General features: G+C 42.0%; 2 protein-coding genes and 1 long non-coding RNA gene across 7 annotated transcripts in view; 1 reads left to right on the forward strand and 2 right to left on the reverse strand.

The window, feature by feature from the left end:
* gnb1l (guanine nucleotide binding protein (G protein), beta polypeptide 1-like) overlaps positions 1-6865 on the forward strand; it is a 25590-nt gene extending 18725 nt beyond the window's left edge. Inside the window, exons 6-7 of the mRNA XM_004567266.3 lie at positions 294-509; positions 6104-6865. Coding sequence (XP_004567323.2) covers positions 294-509; positions 6104-6382 — 495 coding nt within the window. The 3' untranslated portion in view covers positions 6383-6865. The remainder of the gene's footprint in view (positions 1-293; positions 510-6103) is intronic.
* Positions 1-11205, reverse strand: part of LOC105941280 (uncharacterized) — a 20116-nt gene extending 8911 nt beyond the window's left edge. For 3 of the 4 annotated variants that reach the window (XR_013101081.1, XR_013101079.1, XR_013101080.1), the window contains exons 1-2: positions 10176-11205; positions 8655-8844 (exon numbers count right to left, since the gene is read on the reverse strand). This is a non-coding gene — a long non-coding RNA (uncharacterized LOC105941280). The remainder of the gene's footprint in view (positions 1-8654; positions 8845-10175) is intronic. The other variant, XR_013101082.1, reaches the window with a different exon arrangement.
* A 473-nt stretch (positions 11206-11678) lies between these two features.
* On the reverse strand, positions 11679-21620 carry tbx1 (T-box transcription factor 1). 2 transcript variants are annotated; one of them, XM_004567267.3, is made up of 8 exons: positions 21019-21620; positions 19412-19802; positions 17228-17329; positions 16667-16838; positions 15381-15536; positions 14218-14285; positions 13528-13628; positions 11679-12745 (listed from the first exon to the last, which is right to left on the reverse strand). In XM_004567267.3, exons 1-8 carry the CDS (start codon positions 21200-21202, stop codon positions 12363-12365), a joined length of 1557 nt encoding a protein of 518 aa, XP_004567324.1. In that variant the 5' UTR covers positions 21203-21620; the 3' UTR covers positions 11679-12362. The 2 variants fall into 2 exon arrangements, with proteins under 2 accessions (XP_004567324.1, XP_004567325.1); XM_004567268.3 differs by having other exon boundaries at positions 19412-19751; positions 21019-21619.
* Positions 21621-22659: the final 1039 nt, after the last annotated feature.

Consider the following 22659-nt stretch of genomic DNA (forward strand, 5'->3'; position numbering starts at 1 on the left):
CTGTGCATGCTTGATGTCTGTGGCTTAGTAATATAGATGAGGAGCAAAGTGAGGAGTGGTGTAATGGAGTGCTGGAAAGAGAGAGCAGCAAGCTGACGAATGGAGCGTTTCTCTGAGTGTCAGCGGGAGCTTCCAGGATGATAACCTCTGCTCCTCTCAGTTTCCAGCATTGCGCAGTGGTTTCCGTGTTTTTTTTTTTTTTACGACACAGCTCTCATCTAACATCTTAACTCATGCTTCACTTTCTGTCCCCTCTTCTCCATCTTGCTGTCCCTTCTCCTTCCTCTCTTCAGCCAGACTCGGGCTCTGGGCCTCTCCTGTTAGCTGGATACGAGAATGGCTCTCTGTTGCTGTGGGACGTAACCCAGAGGTCCAAGTTGAGCCAAGTCAAAGCCCACCCTGAGCCTGTCATGTGCCTGACCTTTGACACCACAAGTCTGAGGGGCGTATCGGGCTCCTCTGAGAAGACGCTCTCCTCCTGGAGGCTGGATGGACAGAGCAACCTGCAGGTCAGTAGAGGACAGAGCGTTTGATCTGACTGGTCAGTCACTCTCAAACTGTGAAAATGTGAATTTGTTTGTTGTGATACACCTGCAGTAACCTCTAATCCGCAGTGATAACTTAGAAAAACATAGCTTTAATCATTGCTTTTAGCTAGCTGTATTAAGTATTTGTGACTTAAATTGATTTGTGCTTGATTTTAGCTGTTTTTTTCTGTTCGGATGTTTCAGTTGGGTCACTATGTACTTTTCTTTATATCAAATAATACTAACAATTCTGCCAAATTAGGGTTAAGTACTGAAGGTATTTTAGACATGATGCCAGGTGTCTCTTGAAGTTGAGATTTTTAATCTCAATGAGATTTTTTACCTGGATAAATAAAGGACTAATAATAAATAGAAGTATTCCAAAGGATACAACTACCTTGGTTGAGCTAGTCATGCTAATTCATATTGGTTACTGAAGCGTCCCTAGCTAAGACCCCAAATAAGCTGACCTGCTAACTAATTGTTGAACAAGAGAGTCCCTAGAAATAGTATAAAAAGGAACTGGCAGCAGCAGAGGAGTGTTACCTTTCTCTGGGCTTGCTTGGAAAACATCAGGGGCCAAAGAGGAAGAGGCTCAGCAGGGCTCCAGGGGCCATAAATCAGCTGCTGGTTACACAGCATTGGCAGAGCTGGGGGCCAAGGGCCAAGCTGGGGCTGTCACTCCAGAGTCTTACCACCCACATGAACATTGATACACAATCGCATACTAGACCTCGATATGCTCACGTCACCGTTGATTACAGCTGGGAAGAAAAATGTGTGTCATTTTCTGGTTTTAAAAAGAGGAAAATCAAGGCATACTTAATTCATTTAGCATACAACATTCCTCTTACCATAATTCTGTTAAAACACACAGACTCTCAAACATATGTCCTGTCTATACAATAAATTCCATGCCAGTGCATCTGCACTAACACCAAAAGAGATCATATCAACTTGTACCATAATTCATTTTACATAACAGCCAACGCCTCCGAGACTTAACGCCTCATTTGAAGCTGTATTTTCTCTTGATTTCATGAGCAAAAGGGAATGCTCCTATTTTTCAGCCAACCCCCGTGAATCCGAGCCAAGGGGAACCTGAGGCTGATATAGTACACTCCTGCACAGTGAAAGCGGTATTATTCTTTCCGAGGCTTTTTACAAATGAATGCTTGAATTAGAAATATTTGCGAAGCTCCATTTTTTTTCACCCCTAAATATGTGTCTAGGAAAACACCGCGAAGGATTTGATTCAATCGAAAGGAGGAGGAGAGGGGTTTATTTGCTTTATTTTGCTCGAGCAACAAAATATTGATTCAGCGTGTAATCCAGGATGAGTATGACAGGCAGAAAGCACAAGGAGAGGGAAAGGATCCAACGGGGGCTTTTAAATTATTCTGAAGTGCAGCTCAGTGTGACGTCCAGACAGCTATCCTCAGTTCTTCCCACAAAAGTATTTTTGTGTGGCCATAGCAGGCAGGCAGGGGGGACCTGCCGGTTGGTGGACCCTGGCCCGGGGTCCTGACTGATGACCCTTGAGAGGTAATAAAAATATCAAAACCTGAGAGGCCCCTTAACCAAACAAAAAACACATCTGCAGTAAAGGGAACAGTAGTTCACAGTGGGAGGCTGCAATAAAGGCTGAGGAGGCTGTAAGTGCCACAGCATCCCACTTCCCACAAATTACCCCTGCGATACAGTCCAGTGCAGCAGAGCTGGCTGGATGCTTTTTTTTCTCCTTTTTTTTGGTGAAACGGTGGGGAAACTGAATGTGACACAATGCAGCGCAGTTATGATTTAGCGAGGCTGAAAGGCTGTGAAGTGAGCTTATCAAGGCCAGATAAAGACAGATAGCCTCAGGAATGGAGGTTAATGTATTTCACATGGCTTCCAGAGGCCTTTATCTTCTGCTTGACCTGGAAAGCCTGATATCATTTCATAGCATTTTTCCCCCTCTGCTCTGGTGCAGTGTGCATTTTTGAGAATTTGTCAGGGTCGAGACTATGTTGTATAAAGACGTGAGACTTACAAGCTGTTAAACCAGATGGACGCTCATTTAGGTGGATGCTCACCTGCATTGGCACGTGCAGTGACGGGTTTCTCCTGGAGAGGGAAAAAGACAGCAGTCGCAGTCTGGAGAAGGGAAAACGGGGTATAGACAGGGGAAGATTAGCAATGTAAATCAAGCGTGTCTGACAGTGAGCTGTTGCTGGAGCTGATGACAGTTCTCTACAGGTGGACATCCTGCTCCTCACATACACAGCAATATAAAAATATCCCCTGTTATCACCTGCACGATTTCTTTGGGAAACCACAATTCCTGCAACTGCTAGTGTCGAGTCCTGGCTTTTGGATCCGATCAAATCAAGCCCAACTTCAGCTGTGCTGCAATATAAAAAATCTTCACTCTTTTTATGAGGCATCACCCTTCCTCCTCCTCCTCCTATCTTTTCTGAATGGGATTGCTCACCTGACACATCCATCTCCTGTCAGCCAGAGCCGAGCTCTAACAGACAAGGTGACAAAAGGCTGTAATCTCCCCACTGCCAAGTGTGATTCAGGGACAGGGTGTGTCAGATATACCTGTGAAAACCCTTCCAGCCGCTAGACTCGAGTGAGTGAGCGATGATGGGACATTTCAGTAGATCAGTGTGAACACCAAGATTGGTGCCAAGACCAAGGTTAAAGACAGGAGGGAAGAAGAAGGGGGAAAAAGTGAAGCAAAGCACGAGTGAAACCTGCCAAGTGGACACTCCCTTTGAACGTCAGCTCGCTCTGGTGAGATGCTACGAAAGAGGATCCTGAAGTGTGAGTTTGTGTTGGATCTGTCATAGGCCCAGCTGCTGAGCAGAGCTGGTAGCCTCCTGACAGCTGAGAAATCTGGCGTTTAGACAGCAAACCCCGTTGTGTGTGTTTATCTGCATGCTGTAACACAGCCCAGGAAGGAGTGTTTCCAAAAAGGGAAGAAAAAAAAACAAGAAAAAAGAATGATGAAGACCAAAGATGGATTCTGTCTGTGATGAGATAGCAAGGAAGCAATCTGAGGAAAAATGGGGTGGAAATAATGCAAGCCAAGACTCCCCGGTTAGAGCTAATGGGTTTCATTAGAGACTGAGGACTGGTTAATGGCAGCACTTGAAGTCAGCTGCATTTTCAGTTAGATGTGGTGTGGCCTGACAGCAAAAGCAACAATGCTGCTGCCGGAGAACATCGAGTTAGAAAAGACAATAGTCTTATGTTCCAAGAGCAAAGAGTTTTTCTGACATTTAGAAATAATATATTCAAGGGCTGCAACTATTTTTTAGGTTTTTTTAATTCAAATTAATCTGCAGCCTCAGAGCCAGTTGAAGCACAGCTTTATTTATTTGGCCCACTTTTATGGACCAAATAAATAGGTCATATTTTTAAAAAGCCAAATCCAATCAATTAACTGTTTGTAGAAGACAGTTTAAAAAAGTCTCATTTGAGCAGCAGGATTTTTGATCCTTTTTTTTTTTTTGACATTTAGGAGATTGTTGTCTTTTCGAAAAAGCAGCTGCTTAGCTTAGTGTCTGGAATCAAAGTCTGGAATCAGGGTACATGGCTTTGTTCTAAATACCGAAGTCAAAATGTTTCTCAAAATGTTTTAATCATCCTGTTGTTTTTTCAATCATTATCGAAAAAAACAACAACAACAACGGTCTCCAAAGTGTCCTAAGTGTAAGCAGATCATCTATATGATCAAAATTAATATGACTTTTAGGCTGCAACTCCCATTTCCTGTCAGGAAGATGTGATTTGCTGATAAATTAGCAGGTAAAGTGCAATTAAAAGTTAACCCCAAAGTGAGGCCAGCACAAAATTAATTGCAATAAAATAAAACCGGCCTGGATTTTTCTTTAAGTTTAGAATTGATAAATTGGCAGCTAATTGAATCTCACAGTTTTATTTCTCTTTTACTTCTCAGTCAGTCAGCTGATTGTTTCAGTCCAAGCTCCAGCACCTCGCGACTCGACACTGATGGCCGGCAGCTCAGGAACCGGCAGAGCTTCACATGAGCATCACTCATTCTAAATTATAGCACAAGGCAGCCATTTTTTTCTTTTTACTACTTTTTCCTCTCCACTTTCTCAGACAGAAAGTAAAAACAATTAACCAAGCAGCCTTGCTGAATGACCATCACTACTTCATTAGCCATTTACTGCCTGCAATTGACCCCTTAATGAAACAAATGCCTTTTCCTGACACAAACTATGGGAAGCAAAACAAACAAAAACAGACACTTAAACCCATCATTATCAGGACTCTAATGCAAACCAGATGGACAGAGGTAGGGGCATACCAAATACCTGAGGTAATAACAAAGCTCAGAACAATCTTTCACCCCTTAGTTTGCTTTGTATTTGTGGATTTGGCTCTGTTGGGCGAAGTGGGCACACGGTTTCATCCTCGCGATGATGGTTTGACTAACAAAAGAAAAAAAGTGAAATGGTATCACTGTCTCTTCTAAACTTGGCTTTTCTTGCTGTTATGATCAATGACATTCCTCCCTGCTCCTTCTCTCCCTTGCATTCCACTTTATCCACTTGGGCTATGAGTACCTGGCTTATGTCTTCCACATGCAGCTTGCGGATGGTTCCTGCCCAGAACAGGAGCAGGATAAATTCTCCCAACATCTCCTCCCCATCCAAACCATTAGTCTCCCTAGACACAACTTATGAAGTCAATTTTACGCTGTCCAGTTTGATTTCAGCTCCCACAGCCAGATGTTTAGGTCCCGTATAGCGATCCGGTGGAGATCTCTACCCTTCAGGAAAAGCACGTTCGCTTCTCCAGGAATGCCCACAACACCGGGGCCCTTCAGAGCACCATCTTAGCCACCATTCATTTTCATTTGTCAGAATGTTGCGCATTTAGAGAGATGGATACAGTCTGTGGGACGCTGTTGATCACAGGGAGAGGGGGCTGTGGCTAATCTTTAGCAGGCAGATGTTACAGCAGTGTATTTATCAGGTCTCTCTCCGCTGATCAGACCTTTCAGTGTGAATGTAATTCATCAGAGGTGCTTAAAGCAACACGGTCTCTGCAAACAAGCATTTCAGCGAGATGGTCTCTCGCTTTCTTCCAAACGGCGACACAGGTAACACGCTTACAGAATACGCCTCCCTAACTCCAAAACAAATAATGGGTCGCCGAGAGATTTACTCGCAGCCCTCGTGCCCTAATGTTTTATGGATGATGATTGAGTCCCAGGAGTATGCAGCCAGGTTCAACAGACCTCCAGCCTCACACTTGGACCTCAGTCATCAGATCAGCTGATAGCCCCCTCATTGTCGGTGTTTGCCTTGGCCACATTTTCCCAGACGGTAGTGATTAATTGACTTACTGATCTATTAAGTATGTCTGTTTTTTTTCTTGCCTCTATTTGCATGAAAAATGGGTTATTTGGTGTTACATTTACAGTTAGGAAAAAATGCTACATCCCATCCTTAAACAAGCACGAGGCTTGGAATACATACGAGAATGCCTTTGTAGTTGTGTTTTAGTAGCACACAGTCACCTGTTCAGATATTTTTCCTCTTTCTTTCTTACAGCTGCAGGACTGCGTGACGCTGGTCAACCCCGGGGTTTCCCAGCTGTGTATCCGCATGGATCGTAAACTTCTGGCTTCAGCAGGTTGGGACCACCGGATAAGAGTATTTGGCTGGAAGAAGCTCCGGCCGCTGGCGGTACTACAGTACCACACAGACATGGTGCTCAGTGTAGCTTTCTCTGACCACCGGGACTCCAGACAAAGAGTCCTGGCTGCCGGATCAAAGGACCAGCGAATCAGCCTCTGGTCAGTTTACAACGAGGGAACGGACACAGGCTGAGTCACTGAGCTCTGAGAAGATTTACAGATTTATGATCAATACTACATTCATACATTACAATCATGTGTGCTGATACAATATGGAAATAGATTGTGCTTCTCATGTACTGACATTACAGTTGAGCTATGAACAGCTACCTACTGACAACCACGTGAAACTCAGGAGTCCGTGTTTCACTCCTTAGCGCTGTACAGCTGCAGAATTAAAGCACTTCAATTCTTTTTGATACAGATTAAATAAAGGATCGTCTTCATGGTCGGAAGATGCCGGTGAATACATGATCACAACTGATTTCCATGTTCAGTCTTTACAAGTTAGACCAACTGCAGCATCTTATCAAAGTTGTATTGGTATGTTCTGATGTATATATACTGATTATGTTTTTATTTATCTCTGAGAATAGCGAGGAAGGGGTCAATGTGAAAATACAAAGAAAGTATATTGGTCTCCAAAATAAAATAAAATCTTTATTTTCACTCATTATATTTTAGTGTGCTTTTTAAAAATTTTTTTTAAATATATCATGTCAAAGCTGAACCACCATTATTTCCATTTCTATTAAGCTGACTGGAATTCCTGATGACTTTTAACTGCTCCATGCAGCTATGTGATTGTGTTGACCTATCTGAAAGGAGATTTGCTTCAGTGGACTTGAATTTAAGGTATACGCCGCACCTGAGCAGCTATGTAATCTCATGTTGTTATTCTAGCAGGCTTTAGTTTAGCACACAGGCCTTGCAGTCTGACCTGAGCTGTGTTTGTCAAACAAAAGTAAATCCCAGCGTGGCGGGGGGGGGGGCAGAACAGAAGGATAGTGGTTTGGTGTTGCTTTCCCTGATCTGCGTAATCAGTTTATGAGCTCATTTTATAAGAAGTATACCTGCTTTGAGATAAACTATTAAATGTGAACTCCTTTAGCGCTCGTGTCGAAACTTGTCAAGTTGAAAATTAAGCAAAGGTTCTGTTTAATTTGCCGTGTGACAGTTGTTAGCATTTAGATTTGTAATGCCGAATGCAGACGTCCTTTAAAGAAGATGACATTTGTCAAGAAGGTTAAGGGTCTTAAAGGAAAATCAAGATGTTTTGTTTTTCATTTCATTCTTTCGCAATATATCTGAGAGTCGACGAGCATCATGGGAGCTCATATGTTACTACATCGTGCCGAGAGGTCGGAAGGGGGGGGAGGCAGAGCTTCAAACACCAGACGTTCTGCTTCGTAACGACTTTGGCTCCGGGGATGATCCCAAGTTGAGAAGCTCGTCATGGTGTACAGGACAGGCCTGAGAAATCAAAGAGCCAGAGCAGCACAATGGCCTTGAATCATTAGCCAGCATAGAAAAGACAAGGTCATTATTGAGACAAGCTGCTTTTCTGTGAAGCTGCTGCCAAAATTGTACCTGAACTTTAAATTCGTTGAAAGCTTTTATTTCACTTAAAAGTCCATGTATAAACCGTCTATCACTTTTTTTTTTTTTGTATTTTTTAGTATCCCCCGCAGAGTATACGTTTTGTCCCTACACTTCCTGTGACACCTTGCATTCATAATGTCTTCCTAACTCCTTTGTTGGCTTTGAACAAACACTGGAGGTGATGTAGGCAAGCTTCCGTCCATTCTCTGATAAATCAAATGCTTGGTCCTATTGGTGTAGATGTCTGCTGAACGGAGCAGACAACAACCCAGTAGCTTCACAAGTGTCCGGCTGTATGGCGGTAAACCTCGTAAATCACTCCATAATGGATCATTTAGGAAGTCAATAAACGGGGAAGAGAGACTGTCTGCACAATAGGCCTTGTGCTTCACTTATCACCTAACATGTGTCTTCCTTGGCCCTTAAGGTCAGAGGTCAGCCTGGTTTAGGGATGGGACATAATCCGTTAGGGTGCACGTGTGTGTGCGCAGTCAATGCAGTCTCTCCCTAAGCCTTCATGGATTATATTACTAGCTCAGATGTCACACTGAGACTGATTATTTAGACATTGTGAAAAAGAGCGTCCAAAAGAAAATAACCCGTTGCCCACAAGCCAAGATCAATGTTTTACCTCACGGCTAAGTTGGTTTTATTTGTTTTTTCATATGTGAATTAATACAAATGTATCTAGGCTCTCGCTGTGTGGTGGGGATTTGTTTTGATGTTCCACGTAAAATGTCCGTCAGCAATATCACACATAGGATAAATCGTAGCAGGTCTCGCGCTGTTTGAGAGGCCGTCGTAGGGACAAATATGCAAAGCATGTGTTCTGTTGTTTAGGTGGCGGACTGCAGCTAGTTTACCTGGATCGCTTTCAATAAGTGTCCCCATGCCGCAGGAGGGTTCCGCACGCCGAGGTGAAGCGAACGCCGCCCCGACGGGCCCGTCACAGCAGATGTTCCAGATGCAGCTGAGTGTCAAATGATGTTTCGGGTGGCGGCATCGTCCATCTTAGCTCTTTTAATGTGGGAGCTCCTCTGCATCCTGTCCCTGCTGGCATGACGAATCGAGGCACATCGACGGTTACACACTTTAAGTAGATTTGTGCAAATGACACTGAAATATTGACTTTTAAAATGGCCCAGACCTTTTGAAAGCGTGGCAGTACCATTTCATGTGCATGAGTGGAAATGTAACACACAATATGTATGTGAATACATCTTTGAATGCTGCGACCATACTGATTATGTTTAGTTCATACTGATGTGTAATTCATCACAGTTTCTCCAGTAGGCGCAATTTCCCCAATTTTCCACAGCCTGAGGCTTTCAAAGTCACGTCTAGACTGATGCATATATTATACCAGGGACACCCATTCACTAAGGACTGTGTCTGAGCGCGCAGCATATAAAGAATCTTTTCATTGTTGTGCACAGTTTGGTATAAATTAAACAGCTACAAATAGGGAAGGCCTGAAGAAAATAGCAGTATTGTGACTGAAATGTTGACATTTTATTACTTTAGCATTTCATCTTACATTACACTCTGTTGCACTTCATAGATAAATACTGACCTGAACTCTGCTACATTTATTTTACAACTTTATTTATGTAGTTGGGTTTTCTGATTCATTTTCATAGATTAAACTAGCCAAAAGCAGACAAAGTAGCAGTATCTTAACATGCTTATTCAGAACTTCATAGGCCTTTATAATAGAACAAAAAGGAGTCAGCTGCATGCAGACTGTATAAAAGACTAATATGTATAAAGCCTGTGTATACTGTCAGTCGTTAGTGTTTAGATAGTTTAAATACTTTTTGCTGACTTTAAGTGGTTTTCTTAGAAGTCGGTTTGAAAGTTTTTATGTACTATTTTTATTAGTACCATATCTGCAGAAATGGAAATATAAAACACTTTTGTGGTATTTTTATTTTATTTTTTAAGTTCTTTATTACCTCTTTATTCTGAATTAACTGAAAACTCTTTTACAGTGTATTTTAAGATGTGTTTGAAAATGTAAAGACATTGTTAAAACTCAGTTAAAAAAAATTGGATGCATAAATAAATTAGATGCAGTTGAAATCTTTATGGACATCACATTTCTATTGATATTATTTATGAGGATAAATTTAATAAATGTCTTGTGACTGTCAAAGTTTTTTTGTGTGTGTGGTCACTGACCTTGGGGGTCAGAGTTACTTAAACTAGTTTCACCGCACTACCACGTCTATTAGCACAGTCACTGATGTGCCTTCTGTGCTGTGAAACCTATAATTAGTCCCAATATACCCTTTTGACCCTTTCTAACCGACTAGTTACCCTCGCCTAACCTTATCACGTGTCCCGGGGGTACATATGCAGTCTAAGGAATAAACTCCTACTACCTGGCTGGTCTTCAACAACCGCCGGCCGGATTCAGCTCACACCGAATGGCTTTACGCCTCCAGACCGCTGCTTATCCCTACTGGACACGCATGAAAGAAAATAAAATAAATAATAATAATTAAAAGATTTTGTGAATTATTTTTTGATGCGGGTAACATATTTGCTTTGCTTTTCGTAAATTTTTTTTTTTTAAATCGTTTTTAGTGATGCATTGTGACTCCATGTGGAAGAAATTTAACAGTTAAACCGTTAGGTGGGTAATGCAACACCACACACACACACGCGCGCGCGCGCGAAAAAGGCCTCTACCGTTTCTAAAATTAAAACTATACCTTGTGAATGTAAATAATACACATACATAGGTAGAGTAGCATGCTGAGTGAATGTGTATTTTTGTTTGTTAAAGAAACAAATCAGCTTTTCTTTTGCTAGTGTTGGGCAGCTATTACACATCCGGGTCCTAATTAGGTTTCTAACGAAACCTTGCTGGCGCGGCCTGTGTATAAACCTTTGTTGCAAACGCAATAACTTTAAACTTTAGTCCCCACCCAAACAAGCGAAAACAATTATACATCTAATTAGCGTTTAAATGAGTGGAAACATTATTTAACCTCTGTCACCTTTACAAGCCATTAAACAGTCAGGCCAGGCGCCCAAGGGCATCCCCCTCTGCTAAATGACGGCCGGCTTCGAGAGAGAGAAAAAAATACATTATTGAAATGAATCATTAGTTTACGTTTCCTTTTGTATCGTGACAGGCACAAATCCCAAAGCAGAATTTCCCCCATTTCAGACAGATTAACCTTGACAACAAAGCATTCTTCAGAGGGCTTCAAATAGGAGATGGAAATGACCGCACAGATAAGAGGAGGGTCACATTCTCAAAATATCGCCCCACTGTCCTATTATATATGAGCAATGATATCCTTTTGACGGGAAAACGACAAATGTGGGGGTTTTGTTTTTTGTTTTGGCCTGTTTGCGCCCCATACAATTTATTTTCTATGTTTTGATAAGTAAGTGCCTGAAAACATGAAAATTACTTCATAATAGCATGACATTCAAAATTCATTGTCTATGAGTCATACATATGCAATTTGTATCTTGTTGTATCAATAGTACCAAAAGGTTTTAATTTTAAAGACTTTTACTGCCGCCTTGCAATAAATTTAATGCATTAAACTACTAAACTGCAGTAATGTGAACAGAGCCGATTTACTCTACTTGAGGATATAAGATGTGTGGTTGATGAATGCATTTGTGTATGAGTGTGTGTTTTTATGAATCCAGGTGCAGATTTTAACATTTTGAACTATAAAGGGCTCTTATGTTTACACAGCTTCCAAGTCATGCCTGCCAGTGACTGAAACAGCAGCAGGGGACACCGCGGCCTATTTCAACAGGGCAAATCCGGTTGGAGAAACTTGAACAATGCTGATAGAGAGGAAACCCTCTTCAGCATGTGAGTGGAAGACTGGCACAAATACCTCTGTTTTTATGAATTACAAGAATTTAATGTTTATTTTATAGATACAGAACAGTCATTCTGCTTCATTTATTTACTTTGAATTGCTGCAAGTCAGTGCCATGGTACAAGCTTCTCAGAGCGGCTCAAGAGTGTTTCAAAAATCAAATCTTGACGTTTTTTTCTTGTTTTTTTTTTCCTCAAACAAAAACATTTCAATGTGTTTCGGCACACCCTCTCTCTCTGATGACATGCAAACGTCTCGTCTACCTAGAAAGGCTGATGGACTATATAACATATGGCTTTTTTGAAAGCAATAAAAACAAGGCAAATCAAAAAGTGCATCCAACACACAAAAAAAAAAAAATCAATTCCAGTCTGTGATGAAAGTCTGTGTTAAGTTGAGGTCTCTCCTCTGTCCTCACTTTGCTGGCTCAATGTCTGCACTGCTCAGGTAGGAGGTGGCCTGATGTAGACCTATTGCCATTTTCAGTTCAAAGGTCAAAGCAGACCTCTTCAGGGGCCTAGAACAGATGCCCATTGTTGACGCAAAGATGCATTTCCTTTAAATAAATACAGCAGGGTTTATCCAGCAGAAAGGAGTTTCAGCCCGTGATTGCACCCTGCAGGTTGCTTAAGCCATCGACAGGCAGGATTGTGTTTCCTGTCTGTTTCCATTCCCACAGTGCTGCTTGCTGTTAGCCCTGGTGGACAGCAGTCATTATCTGGGCCCATAGTCATAGTTAGAGGGGCCGCTGGTGGCTGAATACATGTTAGTTGTGGCAGGGTTCATGTGGTGATGGTATGTGTGTCCTCTGATACTAGGTAAAGGGTAGGGTGACGGCCTGGTCTTGGCTCCCAGGTAGTGTTCATAGGTGGTGGGGTACTTGTAGGGGTGGTGGTGCAGGGTGTCCGGGGGTAGAGGGTGGGGATCTGGCCGAAGGTCGTGGGGAGGGCTGGGCCGGCCGCTTGTGATCGGGACGGCGTGCAGGCCTCCTGGGACGGGCAGGGCGGGGCTGAGGACCCGGGACATCAGCTGGTGAGCTGGGTCTGCGTGTATAGGCGTGCCGCTGGGGTCTCGCTCATATTCCCGCCTACTGTCTTCTGTGAAGGTAAGGAGACAAGAACAGTCAGCCAACATGCAAATACCCACCACTAACAATATTTTCATAGTTTCTGCACTGAAAAGCACAATAAATTACTGCAGGTACAAGTTTTTGAATACTCAGTGTTTTTGACTTGTAGGTGTTAAGAGATTGCATATAATGCTTAATAAATAAGTGCATTTTTTACAAGTGTAAGCAATGTTTAGGTAACTATGAAGTGTACACAGAAGTCTGTCACATTATTGTTTAAATAAAAAATTCTGCATTTCAGTCGAAATGTTGCAGAATAAATTCCAGACAGCAGCTTCCCAGCTTATATTTCTCTCAGATGAAATGTACCATTTAAAGCTAATAGGAAGCTCCCACTTTTATAAACATTTAATTGATTTAATTCTTATTATAGAACTAATAAATACGTCAGTCATCGTCATGTCAAAGAAATCTAATTTCCATTGCCTGCTTTACTGCGGTATGACGCTGCGGTCTGTTATAAAACCACATAAGAACCCCTATTATGTTTGCAGTGGATGACATTGACTGGCTGATATTTGATGTTTAATTAAAAGCCATCACTGGCCTGATGCTGCAAATGCATCACTGGGCTTCTGTTAAGGATAAGGTGGGGAAAGAAAAAAAAAAGAAAATGAAAGAAGAAGTGAAGTATACTGACAGCTGAAATAAAAGATGTTATTTAGAAATGCTGAATGAATTTTCAGGACTATATTTCATGTTTGATAGCAGGCGTGAGTTTTGAAATGAAACAAAGAGCGAGCTGCAGACCTTTCTCTGTGCCGTTCTGCTGAGGGGGAGATGACATTGGGTTTCTTGTTCTGGCAAAGGCACTCATTATTGGCAGAGAGCCTGGTCTGTGATTCCTGGGCCTGGAGCAGGGAGAGTGGATTCAGTTACTCATTTAATGAATGTCAAAGGCACAGTTTCTTTATTATGTATTAAAATGATCCACATTTTAATCTCGTGGATGAAATGTACACAGAATACAAATGTGGAACAGCCGTACATTACTCAGATTATGTTTTTGTTAAATAATAAAAACAATCCTCTATAGTTCTGTGCAATTTCTCATTGCTGGTTTTAAAAAATGAAGTGATCTGAGTCATTTCCAGACATGGAAGCAGTATTTCCATTTGTTGAAGTTGTCTGAGTAAAGTATTTGGGTGGAGTTTTGCTACCTTGTCTCTAATGCCAGTGTCTGATGATCTGTTAGTGACAGAAAATCACACTTGGCTGAGCTTCAAACAATATCCAGTAATTTCTGAAATTTACATCACCTTGTGTTCTTTCCTGTGGCAAGTTCCACCCCATCTGCCCCATGTGAGACATTAAACAAGCAACTAAACTATTTTGCAAAAGCTTTCTGGCCCTGGCCTGCTCTGCAGTGCAATTTTTTTACAATCATGTGGAAACATGCCAATAAAATGGTGGCCTAATATATTTAATTGGAAAGCTCACCAGTCCTCTGGGTCACAGTCCCTGAAGCCCTTTGCAAAGGGGTTACTGGCTATCTTCAGCTGTGTGATCTGAAAGTAAAGGGCAGCATAAAATCAGTCATAACGCTAAACACAACGCCTTTCCCGCTTACATCACAGCATTTACTTATTAGAAAGGATAGCAGCGAAAGTCAGGTGTAATACACAGAACACTCTGTCATAATAACACACACAGCTGTCTTAAATGCAGGTTTGATGGCTACAGTATCATGTATATTTCATTTATTATTATCATTACTTTTATTACTATTATTATTATTGTTGTATGTAATTGTGCTCTTCTATAGCATTTACACCCATATAATGTCATATACAGACAGGTTTGCATGTGGGGTAAGAAAAGAGTCAGTTATTATTTTTAATATCACTTTAATAGCTTTCTTATCATAATGATCATCATCATATAATTTTATTATATTTCATGTTAAATGTATGTGCATTTTTTTTTATTTTAGCTCAATTTACATTTTATATGGAAGTAAGAATCCTTACGAAAAGACGCAGAGCGCCTTCGTGCGTAAAAGTAATTTATTTACCATTTGCCATAAACATTCAGCATCAAAACAGAAGCGGCTTGTTTTTAGTCCGTGTCCTATCTCCGTGAGCTAACGGGTCTATTAATCACCGTCACGCAGCGGCTCCCACACACTTGGATTCGGTGTAAATAGCTGAAAGGAAAACTGAAGCCAGGTTCCTTCTATCGTCGTTATGAGTCGCTCCAAATAAGCGATGAGCGCACTGATGTTTGAATCTAAACAGACACGGGGACTGATGGAAAACAGAGTAGGGAGCACGCGGGGATGGGGTGCAAGCTGAGCTCACAGAGCAGAGGCAACATTTGGGCGAAAAAAGCGGAATTATTTTTTATTTTTTTACGCAAACGCATAAGACAGCCTCGATTAAACAGTAGTTAAAAATACACATTTTAAAGTCTTTAGTTACTGAATTCGGTTTAACGTAACACGCTTACATTACCTCTCTGTGCTGATACGTTATTCATGCCATAACTGCACTGCGCGCATCATGTTTGAACAACACACGGTTTCTGTGTGCGTTTAGTTGCTGGCTTCTCTTGCACGACAGACCGTATTTGAATTTAGATGGAGGGTCATAAAAGTCGCTTACCCTGTGGTTCTGGTACGCTGTGACCGCTGTGAAGCGGGTTTCCTCAAAAACAAAGGTTTTGTAATTCTCCTCTGCGTATTTCTCGCTGTCCTTCCGGGGATCCACATAAACCACATGAAACCTGGGCTGGTAGCGGTGCATGGAGTTCAGAATGATCTGTAAAAAAAAGCAAAGCAAGCCTGCTCAAGGACCGTCGACTTAAAGTGTACAAAAAGATCATCTTTGATCGCATGCTTCAGAAAAAACCCAAAACAAAACATGCGATTGAAAATGATCACTGACGAGAGATTTAATGAATAATTAAATAAATAATCGACAATGTTAATTTAAATTGCACTGGAATAAGGTAAAACGTGGTCAAGACCAAATGAGACCCGGGTTCGATCTATGAAACGTTTTTACCGCGTCGGCCATCTCCACGATTGTATGAGCAAATTTGGTAATCTAAATAACACAATACCCCGAGGGAGCCTGGGTCTCCCCTTAAAATCCGTTGGCATGCAGATACAGTTCTAGCTAAACAGTAATATTGTAAATATTTAAGGGCCGACTGAGAATATATCATGTGAATGGCTCTCATTTAAACACCGATTAGGCAATAACAGAAGAAAACTAACTTTCTGGTGAATCCTCGGGACACTCGATCTGTTACAGATCATTGTTTTTCACTATTTGCTTAAGTCCCCCAAACTCTCCTGATTTTACATCTAATGCAAAGACAAGGAAGGGTGGTGGAAGGGTTTGAAATGATTTCCAGTGGTGAAATACTCCACTTCCTTTCAGGGATTTTTGGAGGAAAGCCTCGTGTGCGGTGCCGTGTTTGAGGACAGAAAATAAGCGTTTGGCAAAATCAAAGTTTTAGAGAAAATATCGTTTTTTTAACTACTACAAAATAACTTATATCGATCAGTTTTAGGGGAAGAAAATGTATCTCTCTGTATTATTATTATTATTATTATTATTATTATTATTATTATTATTACCGGGATTTAAAATAAATACATAAATACAACAATTCTTTTGATTTTTTTGTATTTTGACCGCTTAATGTGGAAATGTGATTTTATGTTAAATTATGCTCTCTAATTAATCAAACAGGCCATCATCTATACTATCACTGTAATCAAATAAATGGTTTTATATTTTTCTTAAATGATTTTCTTAGGGGGAAGAACACTTTATCATTTAACGAGAACTCATGAGGACAAAGTACCCGCTCGCTGTGTGATTTTTCTGGCCAAGCTTGGGCCTCTTGAGCACTCATTTAATTCCAGTTTTGTACTCACATGTCCGTTGTCATCCAGAAGGTTGTTAGTTAACTTTAGTTTATCAAATGAGACGATCTGCTTCATCCACTGTGCGCCTTTGGCCGGAGAGTCTGGGTGGTAATGGACCCTGCCCGGTGTGGCGGGATCAGCTTTGCCTGCCACCAGCCACGACGAGCTGTGGAAAGCATACCTATGAGGGCCATAAAAGGAAATTAAGACCCAAGGTTAGAAGTTGCTCGCTTAGGCATGCAAAGTGTCTATGCATGTGTTGGCGTGTATGAAGAGTAACGACGCTACATAACGCTACCAAACGCTTTAAGATAAAGGGAAAAATAAGACACTTAATTGATCGTTAATGTCAGTATTTAGTCACCAACATGTTTGCAGTATAACGTGGATAATTGTTGAAAAGGATGTGTCTCATTGTTAAGTTCTTAAGTTGTGTTTTCCAAGTTTTTATGCTCATTTTGCTCGGTACCCCAGGGTGGGTCTTAAAAAACCAAGACAAGCACAATGTTTTCCTGTCCCGCCCTGACTGAAAGCGGTGTTTTACTTGTCTGAAGACACATGAAAAGTTACCTGTAACGTTTGTCATCTACAGGCAGGAAGTCCATCAGGAGCATGTAGTCTGCCATGGGATCCATCCCAAATATTTTCACTTGGAAAGTTGGAAACATTCTCCTGACAGAGGAAGAAAAACACGGGGCGACTGTTAAAAAGCAGCAGCTTTAAAGCGGCTTTTAATGCTTTACGCGCTATTTTTCTAAAACCAATCATCAATGTGTGTGTGTGTGTGGACGGTGAGTTAGTGTAAGAAAACAAATGATTATGAACAAGTGTGTGTGTGTGTTTTTTTTTAAAGTGTGCAGTTTGCAGAAAGAAATGTTGCTCGAGCTTATTTTTGCCCGAGCTCGAGGCTACAACAAGGTTTTTAAGCTCTTGGAAATGACGTGATTTAGCCCGTGCGTAACCGGATAAAAAGTCTCCCTCATCTCAACGGAACTTTGCGTTTGTTGCCATTTAGCTGCGCTGTTGTAACTTCTGGCTGTAACTTCTCTCCTGGTTTTTTGATGAATTCCAGAAACATGAAGATCTAATCACATGTGAATACACACGTGCTCATAAGCGTCACGTGCTTTTTACAGAGTACGGTTTAGAGTTTTTGAACTTTCCATCATCTTGACTATAGGAAAAATAAATAAATAAATATATGTATATATAAATTGAATCTGCAAGCAACAACAAGAACACTCCTGCATACTGATCCACTGATTATGTTATTTTCTTAACAATCATTTTCTCAGTTGACAGCAGAAAATAGGCCGAATCCCTTTTGTGTGTTTTGCTCTGCGTTTTAGTCTACGCTCTGCCCCCTGCACTGTGGCGCTTGTTTTCTCCCCATGCACTACACGGGTTACTATGTAAGAGAGATCCATATCCTCCAAGAACATGAGCCGAAAGTTGAGTAATCCGCCGAGACAGTGAAAGGGATCCTAAAATCAACGCTCAATTAACGTCAGTGTTGTGGCTAGGTGAGGCTGAAGGAGCTTTTAAAGTGCTGTGCTGCAGATCTCCTTTCTCCTGTCACGCAGTGCACGGCGTGGAAACTCAACCCACACTTTTAGGATTTGAGCAATTATGTCATGCCACTTTACATAGATGTGTTTTTTTTTTAATAAAATAGGAAGCATGGTTAGCACGATGAATGTTAATGTGGAACACTATCGGCTCTTCCTAGGGGTCAGAGGTCAGGAGAAATGTGTTTTGCCTAAAGAGACAAGAAGAATGACGTGTTTTTTCAGCACATTTCAATAAATGATCATATTGTGTTTTATTAATAACCAAATCCAATAGATTTTAGTCCATTAAATGCAACCAAAACTGAGCGCGTGGAGCGGCGCTTCCATAATTTTGAAATCGAAGAAAAAAAGAGAAGAAAAGAAAAGAAACCACTGTAATCGGCTTGTAGGATCTGATCCTACATGTAAAGACTCATAAATTAAAGACCACAATGTTTTTTTTTATAACAGCAGTGCGTAAAATTGGGGCAGGATGAGGGCGAAGAAGCCCAGGAGAGTCACACTTATCCTTATTAGATCTATAAAACGCAACTGGATGATGGTGTTTACAGCCGGCACACACACACACACACACACACACACACACACACACACACACACACACACACACACACACACACACACACACACACACACACACACACACACACAAATACAAGCCTCCTTGTATTTGACCTTGTTTTTAAAACATCTCCAGAAGCTTAAAACGTGTTGTTTGTTTTAAAAAACCGAAGCGAGAAAAAAAATACATTTTCTAAAGCAGTATGATTTGATGGACAGAGACATGTGTGAAAAGTCCGCTGAATATTATTTAAAAAACATCACAGGCCTTCATGTGCATGGCACAAAGTGATGTTTTGCGTCAGCTGCCTGAGCCCATGACGTTATTTAAAGTAGGAAATTATATATATATGACTAAATAGCAAGAGTGAAAAAGTATGGAGTATTTTCTTAATGAAATTGTTTTTATTACATTATATAACTTTATTTTCTAGTCTATACTTACAGTTGCTAATCTGCACAGACATTCGCAGAAAAAATAGTTGCTTATCCTTTCCCGGTTTGGTTCTTTGCTCAGATGTTTCAGTATATATTAAAGTATTCTGTCCTATATTATTTTTCGAGTCTGCATGAGGAGAAAAATAACTCCAGCGCCTCTGGCCTGTGTGTAATGGGTACTCACCTGCCGGCCTTGGTGACGATCATCTCCGTGCCTAGCTGGTTAAATTCATCCCATAAAGCTTTCATCTCCAACTGAACGTTAATGTTGGCAACTTTCGGGTTCTTCTTCACTATAGTTTTGCTGTTCGGCGTAGAGCTTGAGGACGATGAGGAGCAATTGGCGGTCCCGTTGTCGTTCGACGGGGCCTGGCCCTGGTTGGATCCCGGATAGTTGTAGTTGTGTTGGGCGGCCGGGCAGGGCTCGAAATGGGACTCATGCTGACTGTAGGGGTCCCCGGGGGAGGGAGAGAGGTGGTAGCCCCCCGGCGTGTTGAGGCTGCTCAGGCTGCTCGTCGTGAAGGCTGCAACATCGCAAAAATGGGACAGCTGCGTCAGCCACGGACTGGATATGGCTGAAATCATCCCAGAAAACTAGATTTTACTAAATATGCCTTTCACTTCAAGTCGATTATAACACAGAGAGTGAAAAACAGAAGCAGGATTCAGCGATCCCCAGAGGAAAGCGTCAAGCACGAACGCACTCGTTTCGGTTTAAAAAGTTTCCGTCTCGGCTGTTCGGCAGTCCCTGAGGTTTCATCCACTGCCAGCATACTACGGGCTGCCTGATCTAAAATAGGAGACCTCCGAAAAGCAAAGAAAAGAAAAGTTTTCCCCAAAAAGCGGTGCGGGTCCCGTAGAATCTCCGAACTATTCGAGGAAACTAACTCGGAGTGCGCATGAATTGGTTTTCGCTCGTGATCGATCGCGCTGTGAGCGGCCTCTGTTGTGCGCTGCTGCAGTGTGTTAACACTGCACACCAGTCTCCTCTCTTATCTGACGCAGAGGGCCTCCCCTTTGCGATAAAACCGGTTCTTATTTCTATTTAGATAAGGAACTGCAGGTAATGTGCCTTTTCTTCGCCTTGCAACCAGACTGATTGACAGAGAAGTGCGCCCCTTTTTAATGGCTTTTCCGGCACCCATTTAACTTTTGGATAAGGATATCGCCCACATCACCCCCGTTAACAAACAATGGAGGATGTGCCAGGCAGAGGGGAGTGCAAACGCTCTACAAGGTAAACACACATTGATTTGCATGAACAAACAAACAGGCAGCAGGTGACTGCAGCCCTCTCCTGATGGACAAATAGACGCATGGGATGGATATACAGCCCCCCACCCCCCTCCAAGCTGGGTATGATTATTATAGTCTGTTTTTACCATTACGCACGGGGCGCCCGTGTAAACCCTCCTCCTCTTGTCTTCATGCTGAATGTATGTGATTCTGTCCACGAATTAAAGTTGTTTCTTGGTACACCACTTTGGGATTTTGGCACGTTTGAACCCCCCCCACGCTACCCACATTCTGACTGTTTTGTTTCCAGACTTCTCCTCAGTGATGGTGAACACGGCGATTAAAATCTGCAGAATTTTTTTTTCACAGTGGCTCAACTCTGTGACACTTAAAAAAGAAAACAAAGCTGTAATTTCCTTCCATACTTTCCAAAACAACGCACTCATGCGCGGTTTTGCGCATTTCAAAAACGTCGGAGAATCAGGCAAACCCAAAGTTGCTAGGGGGAGAATTTCGGGTGAGACGTACACATGCTACATCAGCAAACACAATTACCTTCCATTTCCCGGGTGACAGTGCTGTAGTGCATTTTAAAGGAACTGTGGTTATGCAGGTCTGACTTGTCGAGGCCGGTGCCGTGTTTTTCAAACGCTGCGTTTCCTGTTTGCTCTGCAGCCGAAATCAGAGAGGCAATACTGAAAGCATTTGCCTTTGGAGAGAGGGGACCGCCGTCGTCCATAGGCAAGAGATCGAGTCGTTAAAAGCCGTCCCTCCTCCTCCTTTTCCCCCGCTTTCCAACCGCGCAGAAAGCAGGAGAAGGCTGTGCACAACGGAGAGGAACATGCGCTAAAATTTGGGGGTGGTTTCTCACATTCCGCCACTGGCTCTCCGTGGGTTCTTATGAAGGTTTTCCCACGATTACAGTGAAGACGCCAAAAAGCCTGGCGATGCTCCGATTTGCGTGACGAACCCCTAAACGCGTCCTGGTGTCAAAGCATAGTTCATCCGCTTAGAAGCGAGAGAGCGGAGTTTCTCCTCCGATCGCTGGCGGGGTGGTGTCATCTGAGTCCTGCCTTGAGGAGAAGCTACTACTGCTGCGAGAATGTCAAAAGTGAGCGAGATCCACGCCTCCCCTGCATCACTGTAAGAAAAAAAAGTGCGCGCGCTCTACACTCGATGTTTTATTTCAATAAGACCTTGTCAGTCATTTGGATTCGACTCCAACGTCACCGCAGTGTCCCGTCTTTAAAGAGCGCCACTTTTCCAGTAAATTACGCGTATGTGCCGGCGTGCGCATACTTAGATTTCTCGAGAGTTTGCGTGGAGCACGAGGAGCAATAACAGCTCCAAATCTGATGAGTGCTTTGTGCGAGGGTTCAGATCCAAAATGCAGTTTTCTTTAAAAAAAGAAATATGGAGACAAAAATAAATATCAAGTAACCCACACATCTGACTTCTTTCTCAGATGCTTTGAACGTTTAGTGAGTAAAAAAGAAAAAGAAAAGAAAAGAAAAGAAAAGAAAGAAAGAAAGAAAGAAAGAAAGAAAGAAAGAAAGAAAGAAAGAAAGAAAGAAGAAAAAAGCAGAATATAACGAGAATATGTTTTAATCCAAGCAATTATTTATCTGAGAGGCGCAGAGATGGAAACCAGTCAGAATGCAGATGCACTTTTGACTTTTGAGGAGTGTCCAGCCCCTGTGTGCACACATTTTTCCCCAAAAGCCATCACATTCAATTAGTTTCGTGTCAGACACACCTGGATATACACGACACAGACTCGCAGAAACAGCACCCTTGCAGTCAGTAAAAATGAGAAGCATACACACGTGGCATTTCAGGCTGGAGTTGGACTTGACCTCTCCACCTCCCGCCTTCAGTCTCGCTTTGTTGGTTCTCAGCTTATCGAGGTTCAACTTTAATGTGCAGCGACTCAAGATGTGTTTTGCTGGAAGCTGGTGCGATAGCGACCGGATAGAGTTTAATTTACACTGGAGTCAGTGAATTAAGCGTGAAAGCAGCAGCGGGGTTCTAATGGGATAAAGCAGTTAGAGGATTAGGCCTATTTGTTTTGGATGTTTCTCCATGGGAGGCAGGGAGCATAAATAAACCCCTCCTAGATAGATAGATAGATAGATAGATAGATAGATAGATAGATAGATAGATAGATAGATAGATAGATAGATAGATAGATAGAAA

This window comes from Maylandia zebra, linkage group LG12 (genome assembly GCF_041146795.1).
Source record: "Maylandia zebra isolate NMK-2024a linkage group LG12, Mzebra_GT3a, whole genome shotgun sequence".
NCBI lineage: Eukaryota > Metazoa > Chordata > Actinopteri > Cichliformes > Cichlidae > Maylandia > Maylandia zebra.

What these genes read in the sequence shown, in the direction of transcription:
- tbx1 (XM_004567267.3), bottom strand. Translation starts at nt 21,202, where the DNA reads ATGGACGACGGCGGTCCCCTCTCTCCAAAGGCAAATGCTTTCAGTATT. An exon ending in CAGCGTACCAGAACCACAGG is followed by an intron (nt 14,286 to 15,380) that starts GTAAGCGACTTT and finishes CTTTACTTTCAG; the next exon opens with ATCACACAGCTGAAGATAGC. An exon ending in GACTGTGACCCAGAGGACTG is followed by an intron (nt 13,629 to 14,217) that starts GTGAGCTTTCCA and finishes TCCCTGCTCCAG; the next exon opens with GCCCAGGAATCACAGACCAG.